Source organism: Pecten maximus, chromosome 4 (assembly GCF_902652985.1).
Source record: "Pecten maximus chromosome 4, xPecMax1.1, whole genome shotgun sequence".
In the NCBI taxonomy this organism is placed as follows: Eukaryota; Metazoa; Mollusca; class Bivalvia; order Pectinida; family Pectinidae; genus Pecten; species Pecten maximus.
This window is the reverse complement of record NC_047018.1, coordinates 6729992-6757564: the sequence shown is the minus strand read 5'-3', so window position 1 is coordinate 6757564 and position 27573 is coordinate 6729992. Positions and strand designations below refer to the sequence as shown.

Sequence of the window (27573 nt, the reverse complement as noted above, 5' to 3'; positions counted from 1 at the left end):
TGATATATACTCCTTTTACAGTTAAGAAGATTTCACCAGCAAGAGGTCAGACCCGAATGCGCCCATATGCTGACCCATACAGAGCAGGAGAGGGAGACTCCGTATTAAGTGACTGGTCAATGGACGATGATGTCAAACGTTTACTGTACGAGGATGATGCTAGCTCAGCAGTAAGTTTATAATTCTATTTCTGTAGGTCTGTCAGATGGTGTCATGTTGGAATTACAGAAGTGTGATGACATCTGTTAATTTGATGATTAAGCTGAATTAACAAGGTATTACATCCTCTTAGTCTGTACCTCACGTTACATCTCGTATAATCTGCCGTACACAACAGGTAAAATCTGTTTCTGTGTAATGAGATGAGGTGTTCTGCCTTACTCGATACATTGATGTCCCTTTGTTTACACGACTATGGATTGCTCATGACACGATACCTTGTTTAAATCGTTATAGCTGCCAGAAACAGATGAGGTTGAATATTACATCTCTTCACATTAACTCATTGTCCTTTATTTCAAAATGATTTCCTTGTAATGTATAATATTTCAGGAAGCATATCAAACCGAATTAAAGATATTTTCATTGAAAAGTAGTTCTTTCTAAATATAGTTAATGAATTCCATGTTAAATCTATATGAGAACTAATATGATTTGTTTTATCTATAATCAGATGCCTGGGCACTCTGTTGATCATCCCATGTCCCGAATGTCTGGCATGGAATACCCAATGTCTGAAGGTGTGTCAGACTATTATGATGTGATTATGGACAGTAACGAGTATGTGGAGTCGGTAGACATTGATGAAATTAACAGAATTGCTTACGCTGCATCTGTGAGCTCAGGAAGTGTTATGAGCGTCATTGATTGGGACGCCATTGACAACCTCATCTCTGATGTGAAGTAGAGATGTGATCACTCGGAGAAACACTGGCTTGTCATTCTCACCACCCATGATGGTTTTACTGATGGAAACTCATATACAAACATTGACAATTATTTAAGATGTTACTACCCATATAATGAGCTGCAAATTTAAGATCTGCATTATTGTTATTATCAAAGCTATATATGTACAACCTTGGTCAGATAAGAGATGAGATAATGTTTACCAGGTTGTCATGGGATGATGTTTACCAGGTTGTCATGGGATGATGTTTACCAGGTTGTCATGGGATAATGTTTACCAGGTTGTCATGGGATAATGTTTACCAGGTTGTCATGGGATAATGTTTACCAGATTGTCATGGGATGATGTTTACCAGGTTGTCATGTACTTAGGGAGTATAACTGAGTTTGATATCTGACAGCCGACTGCCTACTGGGCAATGGCATTAAACTATCTGTGATATATAAATAGATATACATATCAGACCTACTGTAGGATATATAGATATATAGATATACCTATCGGACCTAATGTAGAATAAATAAATATACCTATCAGACCTAATGTAGAATGTATAGATATATAGATATACCTATCAGACCTACTGTAGAATATATAGGTATACCTATCAGACCTACTGTAGAATATATAGGTATACCTATCAGACCTACTGTAGGATATATAGATATACCTATCAGACCTACTGTAGAATATATAGATATATAGATATACCTATCAGACCTACTGTAGAATATATAGATATACCTATCAGACCTACTGTAGGATATATAGATATACCTATCAGACCTTCTGTAGAATATATAGATATACCTATCAGACCTACTGTAGGATATATAGATATACCTATCAGACCTAATGTAGAATATATAGATATATACCTATCAGACCTACTGTAGAATATATAGATATATAGATATACCTATCAGACCTACTGTAGAATATATAGGTATACCTATCAGACCTACTGTAGAATATATAGATATACCTATCAGACCTACTGTAGGATATATAGATATATAGATATACCTATCAGACCTACTGTAGAATATATAGATATACCTATCAGACCTACTGTAGGATATATAGATATACCTATCAGACCTACTGTAGGGTATATAGATATACCTATCAGACCTACTGTAGGATATATAGATATACCTATCAGACCTACTGTAGAATATGTAGATATACCTATCAGGCCTACTGTAGGATATATAGATATACCTATCAGACCTACTGTAGAATATATAGATATACCTATCAGGCCTACTGTAGGGTATATAGATATACCTATCAGACCTACTGTAGGATATATAGATATACCTATCAGACCTACTGTAGAATATATAGATATACCTATCAGACCACTGTAGAATATATAGATATACCTATCAGACCTACTGTAGAATATATAGATATACCTATTAGACCTACTGTAGGATATATAGATATACCTATCAGACCTACTGTAGGATATATAGATATACCTATCAGGCCTACTGTAGAATACATAGATATACCTATCAGACCTACTGTAGGATATATATATATATAGATGTACCTATCAGACCTACTGTAGAATACATAGATATACCTATCAGACCTACTGTAGAATATATAGATATATAGGTATACCTATCGGACCTAATGTAGAATATATAGATATACCTATCAGACCTACTGTAGGATATATAGATATACCTATCAGACCTACTGTAGGATATATAGATATACCTATCAGGCCTACTGTAGAATACATAGATATACCTATCAGACCTACTGTAGGATATATATATATATAGATATACCTGTCAGACCTACTGTAGAATATATAGATATACCTATCGGACCTACTGTAGAATATATAGGTATACCTATCAGACCTACTGTAGAATATATAGATATATAGGTATACCTATCAGACCTACTGTAGAATATATAGATATACCTATCAGACCTACTGTAGAATATATAGATATACCTATCAGACCTACTGTAGAATATATAGATATACCTATCAGACCTACTGTAGGATATATAGATATACATATCAGACCTACTGTAGGATATATAGATATACCTATCAGACCTACTGTAGAATATATAGGTATACCTATCAGACCTACTGTAGAATATATAGATATACCTATCAGACCTACTGTAGAATATATAGGTATACCTATCAGACCTACTGTAGAATATATAGATATACCTATCAGACCTACTGTAGAATATATAGATATATAGATATACCTATCAGACCTACTGTAGGATATATAGATATACCTATCAGACCTACTGTAGGATATATAGATATATAGATATACCTATCAGACCTACTGTAGAATATATAGATATACCTATCAGACCTACTGTAGAATATAAAGATATACCTATCAGACCTACTGTAGGGTATATAGATATACCTATCAGACCACTGTAGAATATATAGATATATAGATATACCTATCAGACCTACTGTAGGATATATAGATATACCTATCGGACCTACTGTAGAATATATAGATATACCTATCAGACCTTCTGTAGAATATATAGATATACCTATCGGACCTTATGTAGAATATATAGATATACATATCGGACCTTATGTAGAATATATAGATATACATATCAGACCTACTGTAGATAAAGATATACCTATTGGACCTAATGTAGAATATATAGATATACATATCAGACCTACTGTAGGATATATAGATATATAGATATACATATCAGACCTACTGTAGATAAAGATATACCTATCAGACCTAATGTAGAATATATAGATATACATATCAGACCTACTGTAGAAACTCATGACAGCATGTATGGTTTTAAATGTTAGTTTTATATGGTATACTAGTATATAGGTATGATGTCTATGTGTAATAGTGTATGATGAATGTTTTTATGTTTGTTTGTAGTGCCCATTAGACCTCTGATGCCTGCTGGTCAAAATATGTTTCATTTTTCATGGTAATTGTTCAATAGAACCTGATCAGAGAGACAAGGAGTACCTGTCTTGAGAGACCAGGCGACCTCTCGTAAAGCTTATAGGAATTTAGTCCTTTATTCAAAGTATTATATAGTGTAGGTATCTTTATTGTATCATATGTTACAGTGTATGTATCTTTATTGTATCATATGTTACAGTGTAGGTATCTTTATTGTATCATATGTTACAGTGTATTTATCTAGCTGTAGGTTCCGTCCGTTTTATTACTGTAATATTTTAGTTGTTCCGTCCTTGTTATCATCTCACCATTCTGTATTTGCGTCAATCATGTTGGTAATAATTAAATTTCATATGTTACGCAAGAGCATTTAAATTTACATGTGTTTTTTAATTTAGATTATTTATCTCATAATAAATATGAAAATAAAAGTACATTTTGTTGCGTTAGTTTCTTTACAATTTGTTAGTGAAAAATTATAACTGATCAAAAATATGAAATGGGACTCTCACACCAATATTTTGCCAATACCATTTCTGCCTCAGCCATGTCTCATGTTCAGAAGTGTTTCTATCTGAGCATTTTTTTCAGTTCAGAAGTGCTTTTGTCTTGAGCCATGCCTTATGTTCAGATGTTTCTGTCTGAGTCATGTCTCATGTTCAGAAATGTTTCTGTCTGAGCAATGTCTCATGTTCTGTGGGGTCTCTGAGCAATGCCGTAGGATTGTGTTTCAACCTGAGCCATGCCATAGGTGTAATAGTTCCCACCTGAGCCATGTCGTAGGTTTAATTGTTCCCACCTGAGACATGTCGTAGGTTTAATTGTTCCCACCTGGGCCATGTCGTGGGTTTAATTGTTCCCACCTGGGCCATGTCGTGGGTTTAATTGTGTTCCCACCTGAGACATGTCGTAGGTTTAATTGTGTTCCTACCTGAGCCATATCGTAGGTTTAATTGTTCCCACCTGAGACATGTCGTATGTTTGATTGTGTTCCTACTTGAGCCATGTCGTAGGTTTAATTGTGTTCCTACCTGAACCATGTCGTAGGTTTAATTGTGTTCCCACCTGAACCATGTCGTAGGTTTAATTGTTCCTACCTGAGCCATGTCGTAGGTTTGTGTTCCCACCTGAGACATGTCGTAGGTGTAATTGTTCCCACCTGAGCCATGTCGTAGGTTTAATTGTGTTCCCACCTGAGCCATGTCGTAGGTTTAATTGTGTTCCCACCTGAACCATGTCGTAGGTTTAATTGTTCCTACCTGAGCCATGTCGTAGGTTTGTGTTCCCACCTGAGACATGTCGTAGGTTTAATTGTTCCCACCTGAACCATGTCGTAGGTTTAATTGTTCCTACCTGAGCCATGTCGTAGGTTTGTGTTCCCACCTGAGACATGTCGTAGGTTTAATTGTTCCCACCTGAGCCATATCGTATGTTTGATTGTTCCCACCTGATACATGTCGTAGGTTTAATTGTTCCCACCTGATACATGTCGTAGGTTTAATTGTGTTCCTACCTGAGCCATGTCGTAGGTTTAATTGTTCCCACCTGATACATGTCGTAGGTTTAATTGTGTTCCTACCTGAGCCATGTCGTAGGTATAAATGTGTTCCCACCTGAGCCATGTCGTAGGTTTAATTGTGTTCCCACCTGAGCCATGTCGTAGGTATAAATGTGTTCCCACCTGAGCCATGTCGTTGGTTTAATTGTGTTCCCACCTGAGCCATATCGTAGGTTTAATTGTGTTCCCACCTGAGCCATGTCGTAGGTATAAATGTGTTCCTACCTGAGCCATATCGTAGGTTTAATTGTGTTCCCACCTGAGCCATGTCGTAGGTATAAATGTGTTCCTACCTGAGCCATATCGTAGGTTTAATTGTTCCCACCTGAGACATGTCGTAGGTTTAATTGTTCCCACCTGAGCCATGTCGTAGGTATAAATGTGTTCCTACCTGAGCCATGTCGTAGGTTTAATTGTGTTCCCACCTGAGCCATGTCGTAGGTATAAATGTGTTCCTACCTGAGCCATGTCGTAGGTTTAATTGTGTTCCCACCTGAGACATGTCGTAGGTTTAATTGTTCCCACCTGAGCCATGTCGTAGGTGTAATTGTTCTCACATGAACCATGTCGTAGGTTTAATTGTGTTCCTAAATTTTGTTTCTTGTTTTAAATTAAGTCTTCAGTTGACAGCGAAATTCATCTAACAAGAGCTTCCCCATCATGCTCCGATCCCAGCAGACAACATTTACCTGTTGACCTGAAGTTCATCTTTATATTTTCACTGGTCAATAGAACAACCACATTGACCAAACATTCTTTTGCTTGTGCATGGCTTTTCCTTGTTCCTAATTAGAAATATCCTGAGACATAACCTTCATACAATTGCTGAATTGCTGATCCAGATGTCAGCCAGGTCCACCTCTCACTGGACGTTTTATCTCCTATCCTGGAACATCCTGAAGGTGGCTTGTCTGTGGATAGCTTCCAGCTCCTCTCTTGTCACCTCCCCCAAATAAACGCCAACTGAACGCCCACTCTGTAGTTTCTGCCCCTCCCCTTGACCCAGCGCTGAGATCATCCCCCATAGGGATTGTGCTAATCTATCGCCAAAGTGAAGACCCAAACCTGGCATCCTTCTGATCGTATATCTTCAGCGAGTTTCTCTTATTTTGCTTTCTTTCTTTGATATGATTTCACCTTATACTCCAATTTAACTCCACCATAACCATTTTCATTCTCTGATAGGACCAGATGGGGATGTCTAGGCTTAAGTTAATCTGGAGGATGTTTGGAAAAAAACCTGTTTTCTGTCTATTTGCCCTAATTTCCAAGGTCTGTGCTCCACCAGGGATTCCAGTATGGTGATTTGCTGCTTTTCCTACTTCTTCAGGATGCAGAAAATTGATGACCACCTGACACCTAATTGGCTTCCTTTATTTCATCCTTTCCTAACCCAATGTATGAACAAGCTCCCTCAGGACTTTATTAATTCTCCAGCTGTATCTTCCCAGAATACGAGCAATGCTACACGAAGACAAGATGTGACAAGACAGTGCCTGGTTTCTCACATAAACGCTAGCCCACCTCCTTTGCCAATCCCCATCTGCAAAGGTTTACTGATGACGTCAGTAGGTTGTGCCCTGACCTCAGCAGGAACTGTTCCGGCTTTACTTGGGATCACGTTCTGTTTCTCATCTGTCCATGCTCCCTGTGCCCCAATCTCCGCCACTTTTTCCTCTGATCTCCTCCTCCATTTTCCTGGTATCGTCTTGGAACTTTTCCTTTTTCTAGCCATGTTTGTTGTTCCCAATCATGTACTTTTGCAATCTCGAAATCCCTGCCGTCCATATATGTTACGCCTACAGTGTCATTATGTCTCGGTCCGCTTTCTGCTTTGCCGACTTGCACTGCTTGCAGAACATTCCATTCACATTCTGGTTTTGATGCCAGCAGTTTTCATCCATGGGGTCTCTCACAGTGATGACCTGCTTTGTCTTTGGTACCTTGAACTCTACCAATCATGAAATTTGGGACTAATTTGACTGGTATGCTATATAGACCGACATTTGTGAGACTATGGTATTCTCCGAGCCATCTACTGAGGGATTTATACTGACTTCTCTCCCAAGCTTCCACTGGTGTGTTTACCTCATACATTGTCAGAGGCCATATCAGTTGAGGTAAACGCAAATGACGGTAAAGAGACACATCTTGTACTTCCCTGGTAGTGTAGTCTTGTCAGTTTTCGTCAGTCCTTCCTGCACTGGTTCTTGGAATCTCTTGATATTGATGGCATCATTCAAACTGGCATCAAACCTCTTTCCTGTGTGTTTTATCGGGTTGTTTACTGTGAACATTGTCATCCCCAGGATCGTCATAGTGAACATTTAAAACACCTTAATCGCTCTTTTTTATGACCAATCTCCTTGGCTTTCCGGGTTTCAACAGCGTTCTTGCCCATCTAATAGCTGCCAATATCCACTTCGTCCGGACATGTGTTGTAGCTGTCACTGTCATACATGAAGTCCCTGTTGGGAGGTAGAGGGATCATTGATACTGTTCTTGGATCCCTTGATTTCTATCCGCTGCGTTGATGACTAGTTTCATCGCCATCATAAAGATATGATCTGTGACAGTCATTCAATTGGCTAATATTTCTTCAAATCAATATAATCATAGACTCGGATAAATATATATGTACTCTCCATGAATAGAAAGGTCCTGTGGTGCTTGGTGAAAACTGATCTCATCTTCCTTACTGCTGGGGAGGAGGTAAAGTTAATAGGAATATAACACTTTCTGTATATCTTCTTGATATTTAGTTTGACCTAATTTACACCTTGAATATAAGCGTAGAATGGCCATTTGGTGCTAATTTGGTGAAAGTCAAGACCCTGACGAATTCCCAGACCATACACCTCAGGGTATGGCGTTACTAAATAATATGGTTCAAACGAGCTAAAATTTCAACAATATTAATTCCCTACATGCAGACATTCAGGAAGCAATAAGGTCTTGCTAATGTGGAAAGGATGTTTTTGTACATTACATGAAAAAGAACCATGATATATATTTCTTAAAAGATGAGGAAAATTGTAAACCAAAGCCTTCTAGGCAAGCCGTTTGCGTTTTTACCAATTTAATTCAGATATATCTGCTATGTTTCTTCACAAAATACAAATATCTGTATTTAGAATAGAGATACAAGAATTTAGGTAACCCGAGACGAAGTCTCAAGTGACCTACTGTTCTAATCGCCTTTTGTCAATAGACAAGCAATGTGCGTTGTCCGTCCATAAACAATTTTTCCATTTTCAACTTTTACTCAGAAACCCCTGAACCAATTTCAATGAAATTTTGAAGGAACCGTCCATGGCAGAAGGTCAACCTAAATGTTAAAGTACATTTACATATATGGACCTCAACCTCCAGGGGCCTGAGGGGCGTGGCAAAACTTAAGATGTCAAATTGACTGAAATTTCGAAAATCTCAATTAAATTTAGCATAATCAAATACTCTTCATAGATGGAATGGTCATAAGGTGATTTACCAAGGCCGTTTTCGTTTTTGCGGTCCAAACGACCACTTGGACCGGAGTGGTTCGTTTATGAAATAAAGACGGACCTGGTCATTTTATATTGTTTTAGATGAGCATTGACAAAGACTTCCAAGGCCTGTATTAATATTTGCAGGTCTGTCAAGACAAATGTTTGAAATATTTCATTTAAAAACTGACTAACCGGTTCGAACAGGCCCCAAAATTATGAAAATTTTATAAAAATGGATTTTTTTTTAAAATTCAGATATCTGCATTTTAATTTGAGGTATGGTTTATCTTACATACATATCTCTAATATCTCTTTATAAAGTTTTTTTTGCTGGGTAAAATAGGAAAATCCAAACAGCTTGTCACACATATAAAAGCCGGATATTTTTATTTGTCTGTTTTCGCCTTTAACGTCGCTCAACATACTTCCGTACACAAAACAACATGGCGGCATTTGATGGAAGCTCGCCGTTCGCCAGTCGTATTTTCTCGGCCCTGTTCTATGGTGTTGCTTCCTTTTTAATTATTGTGTGCAATAAAGTAGTTTTAACAACATACAAGTAAGTAGTACTTCGATTGAACTCTATAGGTACTTTTATTTAATCAAGGCGGCAGCCTCACTTAAAACTCGCAGCAGACGAAAACTTTCTTGGCATGAAACTCGGACTTTAGTGTAGCCCGTGACACAGATTTTGTGTAGACTAATTGAGCCAGAGTCATTTTAACGTTAGAGTTAGCTGAAATTTTCAAAACATTAAAGTTTTTAAAAAATGTAATTGAAATAGGCAAATATAACTGGAATTAAATGAGAAATGCGACACACTCCTGTGGAGTGTCCCGACAGGAATCGAACCTGAGCCAAATAGGCCTGCTCTGTCAGCTGAGTGACAGAGATTGTATTTAACACTATGTTCGAGTCACACTGACCCGTTCCTTTTACACTTACATACGTGAATAAAGAATGTGATTAATAAGGAAAAGGGGAATCCATATATTGCATGCCATCTTACTGTATTTTTCAAATGTTGTCAACTGTATGCTTTGTTTATTATGAATAGGATTGCTTAATAAATCCTTTCTACACCAACACTTATTAAATTTTATTCTAATTGATTATAATTGCCCTGCTTTTACAGGTTTCCTTCATTCCAGTTTTTGGCTCTTGGGCAGGTAAGAAAATCTTGCTGGATATGCATGGCATATGCTGCGTAGCATATTACCGTAATTGATCATCCCCTGATAACATAGCTGCCGTCATCTATTTTGTCCTTATTCTTCTTTTAGACAGACTCTTCTGAAAGAACAGAAATAAAGTCATTGTTTAGCTTAGAAACGGAACATGCGACAGAGTGAACTATTAATTGTAACATACACTTGTAATGACATATCGATAAAGATCACTCTGAAAATTAGCTATCAAATCTAGGAAAAAGTCTTCCCATGTCCAAAATCCTACAAATTATTTTGTCAAATTTTTTAAAAGGATAAAACATCAGAAACCTTCTGATTAGCAAAATTAAGATAAACTATTATATATAATATAAAAATTAAAAATCTGCACATTCCCATGGTGCATGCACAGCCTTGAAATGTCTTTGAATTTCACAGTGTGGAATTGAAAAGTCTTGAATTACTTTTGGCTTTGACAAGTGAGGTTTTAAATCATTATCTAGGTTGTTGAAAAAGTCCTTGAATATGCCATCATTGTCAAGAGAACTTTCCTTATGTATTATGATTGCACAATTGTGTATAAATTTAACAAGTTAAAATAGAACCAACCACAAACAGTTTAACCTAAGATGGGGAGTGGACAGTAAGATTGCTCTTGTAAGCAAGAATTTTAAACAAATGGTGAATAGGACAATATTTGATTGATGTTTCATTACTAGTGTTGATAATTATAAGATGACTTCCCTGATCAGTTTTATGTGCTCAAAGTTTCAACAGGACACATTATGGAATGTGTATGTCTGTCTGATGATGGTGGGCTAAATATTGGTGTTTTGAAATGATGGATAGTATTTTATAGATGATAACTGGATGTACGGTACTGCTGATTGTGAGGCAGGCTGGGATGGTGCAGTTTCCAGGACCTTCATTAGATGTCATTAAAAAGGTATCTATGTCTTAACTTTTAACAAATATCACACAGTGATATTTTGTAAAAGTAAAATTTGAAATGAAAACAAAGGAAAAACTATCAAAACTATGTACTCTGTTAATTCATTTTATAAGTTAATTGTTTATTTGTTAATTGTTGTTATAGGGTAATTGTTTATTTGTTAGATATGTTAATTATTGTTATAGGGTAATTGTTTATTTGTTAGATATGTTAATTATTGTTATAGGGTAATTGTTTATTTGTTAGATATGTTAATTATTGTTATAGGGTAATTGTTTATTTGTTAGATATGGCCACTCCCTGTTATCTATATTGGTAACTTAGTGTTTGGATTGGGAGGAACAAAGAAATTAAAGTAAGTAAATTTTTTTTTTCAGTTTTAAAATCGTTTTATTCATCCTTTTGCATATTATAAGTACATGAAATACATAGAAGTAAACTTGTATACTGTACTTATATACTTGTATTTTATATATATGCTATTACATGTCAAATTTACCAGACTTATCACAGCTTAGTGAATTTTATAATGAGTGTTAAACTTCTACTGGCTGTAGCAAATTTGGTAGCTGGTATTTCTGATGTGTTTTAGAGTAATATACATGAAATGAATTTTACAGTCTGCTCGATTCAGTGTGCCATGTATATGTACATTAGTTATTTTATGTTAACGTTTGCCAACTAGTTTGTGTTGATTTGGTCTGACATGTACATTAGATATATTATGTTAAAGTTTGTCAACTGGTGTGCCATCTACATTAGATAGTTTATGTTATCCAGCTAATTTGTCAGGTGTTTTAGTGAAGAAGTACATTTTTTTTTTTACAGTTTGCCAATGTTCACCATTCTAAGAAGATTTTCCATCCTCTTCACAATGATAGCTGAATATTGTGTGTTAGGGTAAGTCCAGTCTTCAATTTTCACTGATTTCAATGATAATTTTGTTTAGATGTCCTTGTCTCAGGCGGTCTGAAGGAACGATGTCTGTCTGTTGTAGTATACTGGAATCAGGTTGTCAGGTTGTTCGTGCATACGTCTGTAGACAAAACAATCTGCCAGCTACTTGTCCTAAACTACTGAGGGGATTTAAAAAAAACTTGTAATCCTTATACATTGTAGATGTTTGTAATCAATAAGAGGTAGAATTTACCTCTCCATTTAGGAAAACTAAATTGACCCTGACCTTGTATTACAAGACTGCAATTAATTTTGTTATGTTCTGGGAAAAGTATTTGTATATCAAATGTAGATTGCATGCTTTATCATAATCACTGAAATAACCAGAAGAGTGATATAAGCCATGTGGGCCTCTTGGTTTTTAGGGCATAACAAATGAGCCCTTCAACCACAAATTTCCAAATATTTAATATCCTACACAACATGTGAATCATGCTGTTTCAGGGTGAAGGCTCCCAAGATGGTCCAGTTTACTGTGTTTCTTATGATATTCGGTGCCTTAGTAGCTGCCAGGTAGGTGATGGTGATACTGTATTATCAGTGTACTTCTCACTGGTATTTCTGTTTTATACTACTTTCTCCTGCTAACTCTGTGTTAATCTGTGTTGTATTGAGGAAACTGTATGACCGTCAGTCTCCCATTAACCCTGTGTTAATCTGTGTTGTAATGAGGAAACTGTATGACCGTCAGTCTCCCATTAACTCTGTGTTAATCTGTGTTGTAATGAGGAAACTGTATGACCGTCAGTCTCCCATTAACTCTGTGTTAATCTGTGTTGTATTGAGGAGACTGTATGACCGTCAGTCTCCCATTGACTCTGTGTTAATCTGTGTTGTATTGAGGAGACTATATGACCGTCAGTCTCCCATTAACCCTGTGTTAATCTGTGTTGTATTGTGGAGACTATATGACCGTCAGTCTCCCATTAACCCTGTGTTAATCTGTGTTGTATTGAGGGGACTGTATGACCGTCAGTCTCCAATTAACCCTGTGTTAATCTGTGTTGTATTGAGGGGACTGTATGACCGTCAGTCTCCCATTTACTCTGTGTTAATCTGTGTTGTATTGAGGAGACTGTTTAAAGTGAATATTGAAGGATATGTGAATGTAAAATTTATGTAAACTTTATTCATTTTACAACAATTGTGATATCAACTGATATTAGCATGGGTGTGTTAATTCAGCCATTGTCTTTTACAGTGATGATCTGGCCTTTGACCTTTGGGGATACATATTTATACTGCTGAATGACTTTTTCACAGCAGCCAATGGAGTGTATACAAAGAAAAAGCTGGAGGCAAAGGTAATTATTAATGATAAAATAATAATAAAAGACATTATTTAGGGTCAATGACACTTTGAGTCGTAAGACTCTTTTTCTGAGTGGTCAACATATAATCAGTGTACAATATATACAACAATAAAACAGTGAATTACATCTCAATATTAACCTAATAGCTGGGTATTTTTGTAGGTGTAAATTGTTGCAGTTTGCTTCCAAAGTGTGTAATTAACTACTTGTATCTCGTTCACATTATGAAGGATATCGATGATACCATTATGTCCTGTGCTGAGTTTATGATTTCGTGAATACTAGGTTTGGAATTATTTTCTTTAAATGTATTCACTGTTCTGTTCAATTTGTGAGATTGAACATGACCACAAGGCATTGTGAAAATAACACTGGCTTGAATAGGAAATATCTATTGTGATGTAAAACATATTCAAGGCAACTATATACTGTGATGATGTCAGTATGATTAAGGGTATACCTAACAGAAACTATATACTGTGATGATGTCAGTATGATTAAGAGTATATATACCTAACAGAAACTATATACTGTGATATTATTGGTGTAATTAAGATGATATAACAGAAACTATATACTGTGATATTATTGGTGTCATTAAGATGATATAACAGAAACTATACACTGTGATATTATTGGTGTAATTAAGATGATATAACAGAAACTATACACTGTGATATTATTGGTGTAATTAAGATGATATAACAGAAACTATACACTGTGATGTTATTGGTGTAATTAAGATGATATAACAGAAACTATACACTGTGATATTATTGGTGTAATTAAGATGATATAACAGAAACTATACACTGTGATATTATTGGTGTAATTAAGATGATATAACAGAAACTACAGGGTTTTCCCGGACGTCTTAAGTAAATCGTTAACTGTTTTTACAATATTCATTATTCAGTACACATGACAATTTCACAAAGTTAAAAAATGGGACTCCTGAATTTCTGCTGGGACTCCCAGTTTTGAAGTTGAGGAGTCCCTGGGACTCCCTAAAACAAAATGACAGGGAAAATCCTGAACTATATACTGTGATTTTATTGGTGTAATTAAGATGATATAACAGAAACTATATACGGTACTGTGATATTATTGGTGTAATTAAGATGATATAACAGAAACTATACACTGTGATATTATTGGTGTAATTAAGATGATATAACAGAAACTATACACTGTGATATTATTGGTGTAATTAAGATGATATCTAAGGGAGCCTACACTGCCATCCATAAAAAACTATGTACTAGACTTGTTGAAATATTATAAATGCATAACACAAACCTTAACTTTGCAATCGATGACCAAATTTTATGAAAATATTTAAAACCATATTGATGTAGTTTTGTGGAGGGTCAAGGAAGGGACCTATTTTCCAAGATATTCAAAAAATGCTTAAAAAATGTTGTATGAAGATGCACCATAAAATGACACTCTATGAATTATCCCTTCCAAAAATTTTGTTATTCTGTGAAAATATGCTCTGAATTTAATACAATTTATAAAACGCCATGATATAGCAAAATTGTTGCTTTCTTGAGGATTTGTAGATAGTCACTATCCCTATCGAATATTCATAAAGCAATTATGATTGGAAGTTACCAAAAAAAGAAGAAAAAATACAACAATATTTACTGAATTTCAAAATATTATCTGCAAAGCATATAGGAACTTCTTATGAATGGCAATGTATATAATAGTAGTGTTATATGATTTTTACTTTTAACAGGAGCTAGGGAAATACGGCCTATTGTTCTACAATGCCTTGTTTATGGTGGTTCCGGTTGGGCTGATTGCATATATGAATGGGGAGTTTGAAAAGGTAAGTTAACTTTGTTCCTTTTGGACAGGTATTGACTTTATATGAGAACTCCTTGACATAATAAGCAAATTCTTAGAACTTGGTTACCATAGTTTATAGATAGCCTACATATTTGCGTATAGTGCACACTTTTTTCAACATTTGACAAGTGAAAAAACCCACTGCGCACTATACGCAGGAACAATCCTTTGCCGGTCGCATGCATCAGGATGTCATGAATATGATCCGAGATTTGGAACCATTTCCCTCGACAGTAGGATTATGATTTAATAGATATATAAAGCATTCAGTAAGTAAATATTGAACAAATAGTCAAGGAAATAAAAAGTTATTTAGATGTATAATGGCTTGAAATTGTATATCTATCAGCAATTACGTATGATCCTGCTTAAACTATGATTTTGTAAGGAAATCGTTTAATCAAACCATTTGTAATCTGAATTTATGTGAATAATTTATATAATTTCAGGGGATGGCTTTTGATGGTTGGAGTGATAACTGGTTTCTGATACAGTTTTTCCTGTCCTGTGTAATGGGATTTGTGCTGAACTATGCTGTAGTATTGTGTACCCTGCATAATTCAGCATTAACCACAACCATAGTGGGTGTCATAAAGGTAAAGTATACCGAAGTTTACCTAACCACAACCATAGTGGGTGTTATAAGGGTAAAGTGTACTGAGGTTTACCTAACCACCACCATAGTGGGTGTAATAAAGGTAAAGTATACTGAGGTTTACCTAACCACCACCATAGTGGGTGTTATAAAGGTAAAGTATACCGAGGTTTACCTAACCACCACCATAGTGGGTGTTATAAAGGTAAAGTATACTGAGGTTTACCTAACCACCACCATAGTGGGTGTTATAAAGGTAAAGTATACCGAGATTAACCTAACCACCACCATAGCGGGTGTTATAAAGGTAAAGTATACTGAGATTTACCTAACCACCACCATAGTGGGTGTTATAAAGGTAAAGTATACTGAGGTTTACCTAACCACCACCATAGTGGGTGTTATAAAGGTAAAGTATACTGAGGTTTACCTTACCACCACCATAGTGGGTGTTATAAAGGTTTACCTTACCACCACCATAGTGGGTGTTATAAAGATAAAGTATACCAAGGTTTACCTAACCACCACCATAGTGGGTGTTATAAAGATAAAGTATACTGAGATTTACCTAACTACAACCATAGTGGGTGTTATAAAGGTAAAGTATACCGAGGTTTACCTAACCACCACCATAGTGGGTGTTATAAAGATAAAGTATACTGAGGTTTACCTAACCACCACCATAGTGGGTGTTATAAAGGTAAAGTGTACTGAGGTTTACCTTACCACCACCATAGTGGGTGTTATAAAGATAAAGTATACCAAGGTTTACCTAACCACCACCATAGTGGGTGTTATAAAGATAAAGTATACTGAGGTTTACCTAACCACCACCATAGTGGGTGTTATAAAGGTAAAGTGTACTGAGGTTTACCTTACCACCACCATAGCGGGTGTTATAAAGGTAAAGTATACCAAGGTTTACCTAACCACCACCATATTGGGTGTTATAAAGGTAAAGTATACCAAGGTTTACCTAACCACCACCATAGTGGGTGTTATAAAGATAAAGTATACTGAGATTTACCTAACTACAACCATAGTGGGTGTTATAAAGGTAAAGTATACCAAGGTTTACCTAACCACCACCATAGTGGGTGTTATAAAGATAAAGTATACTGAGGTTTACCTAACCACCACCATAGTGGGTGTTATAAAGGTAAAGTGTACTGAGGTTTACCTTACCACCACCATAGTGGGTGTTATAAAGATAAAGTATACCAAGGTTTACCTAACCACCACCATAGCGGGTGTTATAAAGGTAAAGTATACCAAGGTTTACCTAACCACCACCATATTGGGTGTTATAAAGGTAAAGTATACTGAGGTTTACCTAACCACCACCATAGTTGGGTGTTATAAAGGTAAAGTGTACTGAGATTATGTATGACTGTCAGTCTCCTCAGTAATGTAATGAATAATTTAAAATAATGTTATACTTATTTACAGAACCTGTTTGTGACATATATAGGCATGTTTCTTGGAGGGGATTACATATTCAGCATCATCAATTTCACAGGATTGAATATAAGGTAAGAGTACAGGACTGTGTTCATTAAGTTCAGGGATTCAGTTAAAATGTTTGTCTATAACGATCGCAAATCACTGATGATTATACCTTTATTGGTTTCTCTGGCTAGATATCTATTGATGTAAATCAACAACATCTAAGATAAAAGGTTTTACTACCCCCAACAGATTAAAGGTTTTACTACCCCCAACAGATTAAAGGTTTTACTACACACAACAGATTAAAGGTTTTACTACACCCAACAGATTAAAGGTTTTACTACCCCCAACAGATTAAAGGTTTTACTACACCCAACAGATTAAAGGTTTTACTACACCCAACAGATTAAAGGTTTTACTACACCCAACAGATTAAAGGTTTTACTACACCCAACAGATTAAAGGTTTTACTACACCCAACAGATTAAAGGTTTTACTACACCCAACAGATTAAAGGTTTTACTACACCACTTTCTACTCTTTATTGCAGTGTCGCTGGGAGTCTGGTCTACTCTTATATCACTTTCAAGAAGCCACAGGAAAAAAGTACACTACCTACTGCAGATATACAAAAGTCAAAAGCAGATATGGTATGAACTCAACTGACCATATCACACTCGGAGTATACATAGACCATCACCAGACATATCTGATGTAGTTAGTAATGTACAGTATTCAGTGTAATACAAAGGGTTATATATATCTGATTTAGTCTGATACTGTATTAACCTCCAATCAAATGCAGTATCTGAGTATGTTGATGTAATTATGTTATATGTATAGTTAAAATATATAACATGTTGGAACTGAGAAATTCAGTTACCAGGAAATCTAGTCAGTTATTAGAGTATCTGGGAATCTCCCAGTCAGTCATTAGAATATCTGGGAATCTCCCAGTCAGTCATTAGAATATCTGGGAATCTTGAAGTCAGTTATTAGAATATCTGGGAATCTCCCAGTCAGTCATTAGAATATCTGGGAATCTCCCAGTCAGTTATTAGGATATCTGGGAATCTCCCAGTCAGTTATTAAAATATCTGGGAATCTCCCAGTCAGTTATTAGAATATCTGGGAATCTCCCAGTCAGTTATTAGAATATCTGGGAATCTCCCAGTCAGTTATTAGAATATCTGGGAATCTCCCAGTCAGTTATTAGAATATCTGGGAATCTCCCAGTCAGTTATTAGAATATCTGGGAATCTCCCAGTCAGTCATTAGAATATCTGGGAATCTCCCAGTCAGTTATTAGGATATCTGGGAATCTCCCAGTCAGTTATTAGAATATCTGGGAATCTCCCAGTCAGTTATTAGGATATCTGGGAATCTCCCAGTCAGTTATTAGAATATCTGGGAATCTCCCAGTCAGTTATTAGGATATCTGGGAATCTCCCAGTCAGTCATTAGAATATCTGGGAATCTCCCAGTCAGTTATTAGAATATCTGGGAATCTCCCAGTCAGTTATTAGAATATCTGGGAATCTCCCAGTCAGTCATTAGAATATCTGGGAATCTCCCAGTCAGTCATTAGAATATCTGGGAATCTCCCAGTCAGTTATTAGGATATCTGGGAATCTCCCAGTCAGTTATTAGGATATCTGGGAATCTCCCAGTCAGTTATTAGGATATTTGGGAATCTCCCAGTCAGTTATTAGACTATCTGGGAATCTCCCAGTCAGTTATTAGACTATCTGGGAATCTCCCAGTCAGTAGTACTGATTAGGTTACTGTTAATGTATGATATTAAGTCAAGTAATTTTTAGTTGATGTCGGTACATATATATCACATTATATATCGCTTTCAAGAAGCCACAGGAAAAAAGTCCACTTCCTACTGCAAATATACAAAAGTCAAAAGAAGATATAGAAAGATAAAAGCAGATAGGGCTTTTAGAACGAGTAATACAACTGATATACTATTTTGTTTGTGTGCACTGATTATAGGGCATGAATAATTTTGTTTTATGTATGAACCATAAAAGCAATTATGATATATATTACAGACAGAAACCAAAAGTACTGGTAAGTAGCTTGTAACAGCATGTTAATTTTGTCTACAGCTTTTAAAGTTCAGCTACCCGATATTTTAAAGGTTCGCTCTCTGCTGCATGTACTTGTTAGTCTGTTACAATTGTTGATCTATTCCACTTGTTGTGTTATACCCCTTTTGACCTGACCATTTGCTCCACGTTTAATTCATTTGTATCTGACCCCAAAAAAACAAGGCAATGAATTAAAAGAACCATTCTGATTGGTGAGTATTTATATTATCATCACCAGTGATGATTTAAGAAATAATTAACGATGATTCGTGTATTGTTGCAGGATATACAACGAGGACAAGGATATTTTGCAATTAAATTAATAACGAAGGCCGCAGGCCTGAGTTATTAATTAGAATTGCAAAATATCCAAGTCCGAGTTGTATATCCTGCAACAATACACGAGTCAAAGTTGATTATTTCTATTCTACCATGTACTGTTTAGTTCTGAGATCTACCTCTTTCTAATAGAAAAACGGCAAAGAAACCCCGGGAAAAACTTGTAATTTATTTCTTGAGTATTGCATTATTTTGTTGATAAAATATACATTTCTTTACAGGCACTACCGTACTACAATCAAGAACATCTATCATATGGCATTGATTTTTTTAAATTAAAAAAAAAAGGGATGAAAAAAAAAAGCGGCCTTCGTAGGATTCGAACTCGCGTCGTGATAAAAAATGAGCAAAGACTAACCCATTAAATAATACATGGTTTTAAACCAATCAAAACTGGCGTTGCATAGCAAACATGGTAGAATTATGTTTTTATCAATTTGATAAATTTGTGTTTCATTGGTAAATGTTTGATAAGTTGGTTTTATTTGTTCATTTTGTACCTTTTTAGAATTTTCTATCATTTTATTTTTATTCCTTTTCAAAGACATGTATAGATTTTAATGAATGTGTAATGGTATGACATTGTCTGACCATCTATTATATTTTTTGTTTGAAGTTCTCCACTTTCAATTTTTCTGCCAATATGCTTGAGACCTGGTAGACATGGTGGCTGTGTTCTTGAGCATTGTTTCCATTCCATGGTCCTTGAGTTATTAGTTCCTACAAATGAAACTGGCTTTTTAACCCCAATTGTTATCTCCTCCTTTTTAACCCCAATTGTTATCTCCTCCTTTTTAACCCCTATAGTTATCTCCCTATTTTTAACCCCAATCGTTATCTCCCCATTAAACTCCAATCGTTATCTCCCCATTAAACCTCAATTGTTATCTCCTCCTTTTTAACCCCAATTATAATCTCCCTGTTTTTTAACCCCAATTATAATCTCCCTGTTTTTAACCCCAGTTGTTATCTCCCCTTTTTAAACCTCAATTATAATCTCCCCCTTTTTAACCCCAATTGTAATATCCCCTTTTAAACCTCAATTGTTATCTCCTTGTTTTTTAACCCAATTATTATTTGAAAGTAAATTATCATCTCCCTGTTTTTAACCCCTATTGTTTTCTCTTCCTTTTAAACCCCAATTATTATCTCCCCTTTTAATCCCCAATCGTTATCTCTTCAGTTTCAATTATCTCACCTTTGTAGAGCCTTTAATAATGTCCTGTTTTAAAGCTTCAGCTATCCCTCCTTTATATACCAATTGTTTACTCACCTATCTCTTGTTATCTCCCCTTACTACAGATATGTTTGATATGTTTAATTGTTTATAATTCGCTTATTACTTTTGGTTGCATGTTTCATAAGCTTCAGCCATCTCTGATGAGATTACTTAATGTAAGCCTTCATAAAGCTTTACTACTACATATTTAACAATGTTTGAGATACTTAATCTACTTAACCTGTTAACACATTCCAGTTTTAATTTCCATGTTTATGTGTTATTGATAGAATAATAAAATCTGATTTGGGTTTGTTCCGTGGACAGGGATATCTCAACCCAAGTGTTTTGGCTGGTCAGCATGAGGCTTGTTCAGTGCTGTCCAGCCAAACTCTTAAATGAGGGTTGAGATATCTCTGTCCATGATACAGGCCCATGTTTGATTATTTTCTCACAGACTTAAAAAAAAAAAAAAGTGTTGTGAAACCATTTCGTTGCGCCATCATCAATGTCCCATGAAATGTGCATCAAAATTGATGTTTTTCAATTTGCAACATGGTTACATCACATAAAATGATGATGTAACCTTATTGTGAGTGGTGTGATAGCACCTTAGCTGTCCCTATATATTTCCCTATATGAGATTGATTTATCCCATCCCTAGCAACAATGGGATCATGTACAATTGTAAATGCATGAAACTGATACCAGTGCAACAAGGGCGTAAAGGGTATTTGTGGTAACTATACCCCTATACCAGTGGTAACTGTCTATGGTTGAAGTGGTATTTGTGGTAACTATACCCCTATACCAGTGGTAACTGTATATAGTTGAAGTGGTATTGGTGGTAACTATACCCCTATACCAGTGGTAACTGTCTATGGTTGAAGTGGTATTTGTGGTAACTATACCCCTATACCAGTGGTAACTGTCTATGGTTGAAGTGATATTTGTGGTAACTATACCCCTATACCAGTGGTAACTGTATATAGTTGAAGTGGTATTCGTGGTAACTATACCCCTATACCAGTGGTAACTGTCTATGGTTGAAGTTGTATTTGTGGTAACTATACCCCTATACCAGTGGTAACTGTCTATGGTTGAAGTTGTATTTGTGGTAACTATACCCCTATACCAGTGGTAACTGTCTATGGTTAAAGTGGTATTTGTGGTAACTATACCCCTATACCAGTGGTAACTGTCTATGGTTGAAGAAGTGTTTTTGGTATCTCTATTCTAAGTTATATTCAGTATTTACTCTTTCTTTTCTAATATTGCAGATAGCTTCATTGCTTTTTGTGAATATGAAGCATGGTTCGTGTTTTTACATTGTGTGTGAAATATATACTGTAGTAATGTATTAGCTTGAAGCATTATTGGCCAAAAGAAATCCAATGTTGTTAAACAGAGTGTGGATCCCCTGAGGCCAGGGGAGGTCCCAGAAGGGGAAATAGAGGTAAATGATTTTAATTACCGTTTAGTCCTGAATGACTGAATGGATTTTGATGAAACTTGATGTAAAGCATTATTGGGCAAAGGAAATCTAATGTTGTATAAATGGAGGTTGTGGCTCCCTTAGGGCCGAAGGAGCGGGGCCCAATATGAGAAATTGCTTTAAATCGCTACTAGTCAAAATTTAGTAAATGACTGAATGAATGGATTTAGATGAAATTTGGTCTGGAGCATGAATGGCCAAAGGGATTCGTTATCATATAAAATTGTATACATAAGGAGTTTGGCTCCCTTGAGGCTGGAAAGAGGGGAGCCAATATTGGGAATATAGCAAAACAAATTTAAAAGTTCTACTTTTAAAATTTTAGGATTTGGTCTACATTTGGTTCTAACCATTGTTGGGTGAGGCAGCTCAAAATGTTGGTGAATATTTATAACTAAAATGAGAGTATTTTGCTATGATTACTGAACTATCCTGGTGAGTTGTGCAGGCCTCCTGGACCTCTTGTGATTTGTCTCCTTTACAATGTAATATACCCTTGGAATTTTTGTGTGTAACAAAGTACAACATTAACTTTGTTAATGATGTGGAATCTTTTCTTTTCAGCCAATGGATAACAATGGTGTACTTTCTACCTGTTGACCAATTTAGTTTGCTGCTGTGTAATAAATGGAATGGGAGGGAAATATTTTGGTAATTCATTCAATCAATTGAAGCTACGCAGAATGTTTTGTTTATTTAATTTTTGTTTGACCACATGGATTTTATTAGGTCATCTGACCCGAAGGGCCAGGGTGACCTATAGCTATCTTGCTCTGTCTGTTGCTGTGCGCCATGCTTAAACTTTTCACATTTCAAGCTTCTGCTCAAGTTCCACCATTGGGATTCAGCTCTAACTTACCTGAAATGATCCTGAGATGGTCCTGACCAAGTGTTGTTATTTTTCGAGTCGGTCCGAAATCCAAGGTGGCGTCCATGGCAGCCATCTTGAAAAACACATTTAAATCTTCTTCTCCAGTTCCACTGGTGCCATTGAGCTGGGAATTGGTGAGGATGTTAAGGAAGGCAGCCATTTTGTAACATGATTGCTCAATCATGGTTTTCCTTAACAACACCAATTTCAAACTTCTTCTCAAGTTCCACCTGTGGGATTTAGCTCATACTTAGCTTCAATGATCCTGAGAGGGTCCTGGCCAAGTGTGGTTATTTTTCTGGTTGGTCCAAAATCCAAGATAGCCACCACGGTGAACAGTACCACTATACTTGCTACTGAGTATGTGTACTACAATAGTTCAATGGCCTTTTGAGTCAGATGACCGTTAAAGCCCATGGGCCTCTTGTTTTTGAATGACAACATAAGTCCCAATTAAAAGGAGATACATACAATTTTAGTGGGTTTTAATAACATATGTGGGAAAAATATTCATAGCCTTGTTTGGTCTAAATGATTTTATACTTTTTTAATCTGTTTTAGACCTTACATGTACCTTTATGTTCTATTCTGGCTGCATACCTTATCTGGTATCTTTTGTTAATTATTGACCTACATTACTCTGATATTTTATGTTATTGTCCCACATAACTATGGTATGTCATGTTATTGTCCCACATAACTATGGTATGTCATGTTATTGACCCACATAGCTATGGTATGTCATGTTATTGACCCACATAGCCATGGTATGTCATGTTATTGACCCACATAGCTATGGAATGTCATGTTATTGTCCCAACATAGCCATGGTATGTCATGTTATTGACCCACATAGCTATGGTATGTCATGTTATTGACCCACATAGCCATGGTATGTCATGTTATTGTCCCACATAACTATGGTATGTATATGTCATGTTATTGACACACATAGCCATGGTATGTCATGTTATTGTCCCACATAACTATGGTATGTCATGTTATTGTCCCACATAACTATGGTATGTCATGTTATTGTCCCACATAACTATGGTATGTCATGTTATTGTCCCACATAACTATGGTATGTCATGTTATTGTCCCACATAACTATGGTATGTCATGTTATTGTCCCACATAACTATGGTATGTCATGTTATTGTCCCACATAACTATGGTATGTCATGTTATTGTCCCACATAGCTATGGTATGTCATGTTATTGACCCACATAGCTATGATATGTCATGTTATTGACCCACATAACTATGGTATGTCATGTTATTGACCCACATAACTATGGTATGTCATGTTATTGTCCCACATAGCTATGGTATGTCATGTTATTGTCCCACATAGCTATGGTATGTCATGTTATTGACCCACATAACTATGGTATGTCATGTTATTGACCCACATAACTATGGTATGTCATGTTATTGACCCACATAGCTATGGTATGTCATGTTATTGACCCACATAGCTATGGTATGTCATGTTATTGACCCACATACATAAATAATGTAGCTATGGTATGTCATGTTATTGACCCACATAGCTATGGTATGTCATGTTATTGTCCCACATAGCTATGGTATGTCATGTTATTGACCCACATAGCTATGTTATGTCATGTTATTGACCCACATAACTAGGGTATGTCATGTTATTGTCCCACATAGCTATGGTATGTCATGTTATTGACCCACATAGCCATGGTATGTCATGTTATTGACCCACATAGCTATGGTATGTCATGTTATTGTCCCACATAGCTATGGTATGTCATGTTATTGTCCCACATAGCTATGGTATGTCATGTTATTGTCCCACATAACTATGGTATGTCATGTTATTGACCCACATAGCCATGGTATGTCATGTTATTGCCCCACATAACTATGGTATGTCATGTTATTGTCCCACATAACTATGGTATGTCATGTTATTGACCCACGTAACTATGGTATGTCATGTTATTGACCCACATAGCTATGGTATGTCATGTTATTGACCCACATAGCCATGGTATGTCATGTTATTGGCCCACATAACTATGGTATGTCATGTTATTGACCCACATAGCTATGGTATGTCATGTTATTGACCCACATAGCTATGGTATGTCATGTTATTGACCCACATAGCCATGGTATGTCATGTTATTGGCCCACATAACTATGGTATGTCATGTTATTGACCCACATAGCTATGGTATGTAATGTTATTGTCCCACATAACTATGGTATGTCATGTTATTGGCCCACATAACTATGGTATGTCATGTTATTGACCCACATAACTATGGTATGTCATGTTATTGACCCACATAGCTATGGTATGTCATGTTATTGACCCACATAGCCATGGTATGTCATGTTATTGTCCCACATAGCTATGGTATGTCATGTTATTGTCCCACATAGCTATGGTATGTCATGTTATTGACCCACATAGCCATGGTATGTCATGTTATTGTCCCACATAGCTATGGTATGTCATGTTATTGGCCCACATAACTATGGTATGTCATGTTATTGTCCCACATAGCCATGGTATGTCATGTTATTGTCCCACATAGCTATGGTATGTCATGTTATTGGCCCACATAACTATGGTATGTCATGTTATTGACCCACATAGCCATGGTATGTCATGTTATTGTCCCACATAACTATGGTATGTCATGTTATTGTCCCACATAGCCATGGTATGTCATGTTATTGTCCCACATAGCTATGGTATGTAATGTTATTGTCCCACATAACTATGGTATGTCATGTTATTGACCCACATAGCCATGGTATGTCATGTTATTGTCCCACATAGCTATGGGATGTCATGTTATTGGCCCACATAACTATGGTATGTCATGTTATTGACCCACATAACTATGGTATGTCATGTTATTGTCCCACATAGCTATGGTATGTCATGTTATTGTCCCACATAGCCATGGTATGTCATGTTATTGACCCACATAACTATGGTATGTCATGTTATTGTCCCACATAGCTATGGTATGTCATGTTATTGTCCCACATAGCTATGGTATGTCATGTTATTGTCCCACATAGCCATGGTATGTCATGTTATTGACCCACATAGCTATGGTATGTCATGTTATTGACCCACATAACTATGGTATGTCATGTTATTGTCCCACATAGCTATGGTATGTCATGTTATTGTCCCACATAGCCATGGTATGTCATGTTATTGACCCACATAGCCATGGTATGTCATGTTATTGACCAACATAACTATGGTATGGATATGTAATGTTATTGTCCCACATAGCCATGGTATGTCATGTTATTGACCCACATAACTATGGTATGTCATGTTATTGTCCCACATAGCTATGGTATGTCATGTTATTGACCCACATAACTATGGTATGTAATGTTATTGTCCCACATAGCCATGGTATGTCATGTTATTGTCCCACATAACTATGGTATGTCATGTTATTGTCCCACATAACTATGGTATGTCATGTTATTGTCCCACATAGCTATGGTATGTCATGTTATTGTCCCACATAACTATGGTATGTATATGTCATGTTATTGACCCACATAACTATGGTATGTAATGTTATTGACCCACATAACTATGGTATGTCATGTTATTGACCCACATAACTATGGTATGTATATGTCATGTTATTGACCCACATAGCCATGGTATGTCATGTTATTGATCCACATAACTATGGTATGTCATGTTATTGTCCCACATAACTATGGTATGTCATGTTATTGACCCACATAACTATGGTATGTCATGTTATTGACCAACATAACTATGGTATGTCATGTTATTGACCCACATAGCTATGGTATGTCATGTTATTGACCCACATAACTATAGTATGTCATGTTATTGACCCACATAGCCATGGTATGTCATGTTATTGACCCACATAGCCATGGTATGTCATGTTATTGACCAACATAACTATGGTATGTCATGTTATTGGCCCACATAACTATGGTATGTCATGTTATTGGCCCACATAGCTATAGTTTTCATGTTATTAACCCACATAGCTATGGCATGTCATATTATTGACCCACATATTCATGGTATCTTGTGTTAATGACCTACTGGTCTTGTGTTATTAACCCACTTAGCTATGGTATATCAGTTGTTTTGTTGAAGACATTGGTATTTAACTAGCGCTGTGATAAACTCTAATGATGTATAATACTGGATATGATTTTGTTTGAATCTCGATCAGCTAAAATGTAACACCTTGGTGTCGTACAATTATACATAAAATGTACATTATATTGTAAAATTTGTACTGTATCCATTTCACAAACAAATCTGTTACA

At 36.1% G+C, this 27573-nt stretch overlaps 2 protein-coding genes across 5 annotated transcripts in view; both read left to right on the top strand.

Moving 5' to 3' along the window:
- Nucleotides 1-1683, top strand: part of LOC117325082 — a 51667-nt gene extending 49984 nt beyond the window's left edge. The window contains exons 39-41 of one of the 4 annotated variants that reach the window (XR_004532130.1): nucleotides 22-170; nucleotides 674-1115; nucleotides 1266-1683. Coding sequence is in view for 1 of the 4 variants with exons in the window: in XM_033881014.1 (XP_033736905.1) it covers nucleotides 22-170; nucleotides 674-907 (383 nt within the window). In the remaining 3 variants the exon portion in view is untranslated. Of the gene's footprint in view, nucleotides 1-21; nucleotides 171-673 lie in introns of all 4 variants that reach the window. The other 3 variants (XR_004532129.1, XR_004532128.1, XM_033881014.1) reach the window with 3 other exon arrangements.
- A 7675-nt stretch (nucleotides 1684-9358) lies between these two features.
- Nucleotides 9359-23297, top strand: LOC117325080 (UDP-N-acetylglucosamine/UDP-glucose/GDP-mannose transporter-like). Its single transcript, XM_033881013.1, has 13 exons — nucleotides 9359-9475; nucleotides 10052-10085; nucleotides 10945-11031; nucleotides 11325-11392; nucleotides 11866-11937; nucleotides 12439-12507; nucleotides 13196-13298; nucleotides 15052-15144; nucleotides 15614-15760; nucleotides 17209-17291; nucleotides 17759-17858; nucleotides 19269-19287; nucleotides 22925-23297. Exons 1-13 carry the CDS (start codon nucleotides 9360-9362, stop codon nucleotides 22933-22935), a joined length of 1002 nt encoding a protein of 333 aa, XP_033736904.1. The 5' UTR covers nucleotide 9359; the 3' UTR covers nucleotides 22936-23297.
- Nucleotides 23298-27573: the final 4276 nt, after the last annotated feature.

Bases quoted from the DNA above. Each gene is read 5' to 3' on its own strand.
- LOC117325080 (XM_033881013.1), top strand. From the start codon at position 9,360: ATGGCGGCATTTGATGGAAGCTCGCCGTTCGCCAGTCGTATTTTCTCG. The intron at 11,032-11,324 runs GTATCTATGTCT...TTTATTTGTTAG, and splicing joins CATTAGATGTCATTAAAAAG to ATATGGCCACTCCCTGTTAT. The intron at 12,508-13,195 runs GTAGGTGATGGT...TGTCTTTTACAG, and splicing joins GGTGCCTTAGTAGCTGCCAG to TGATGATCTGGCCTTTGACC.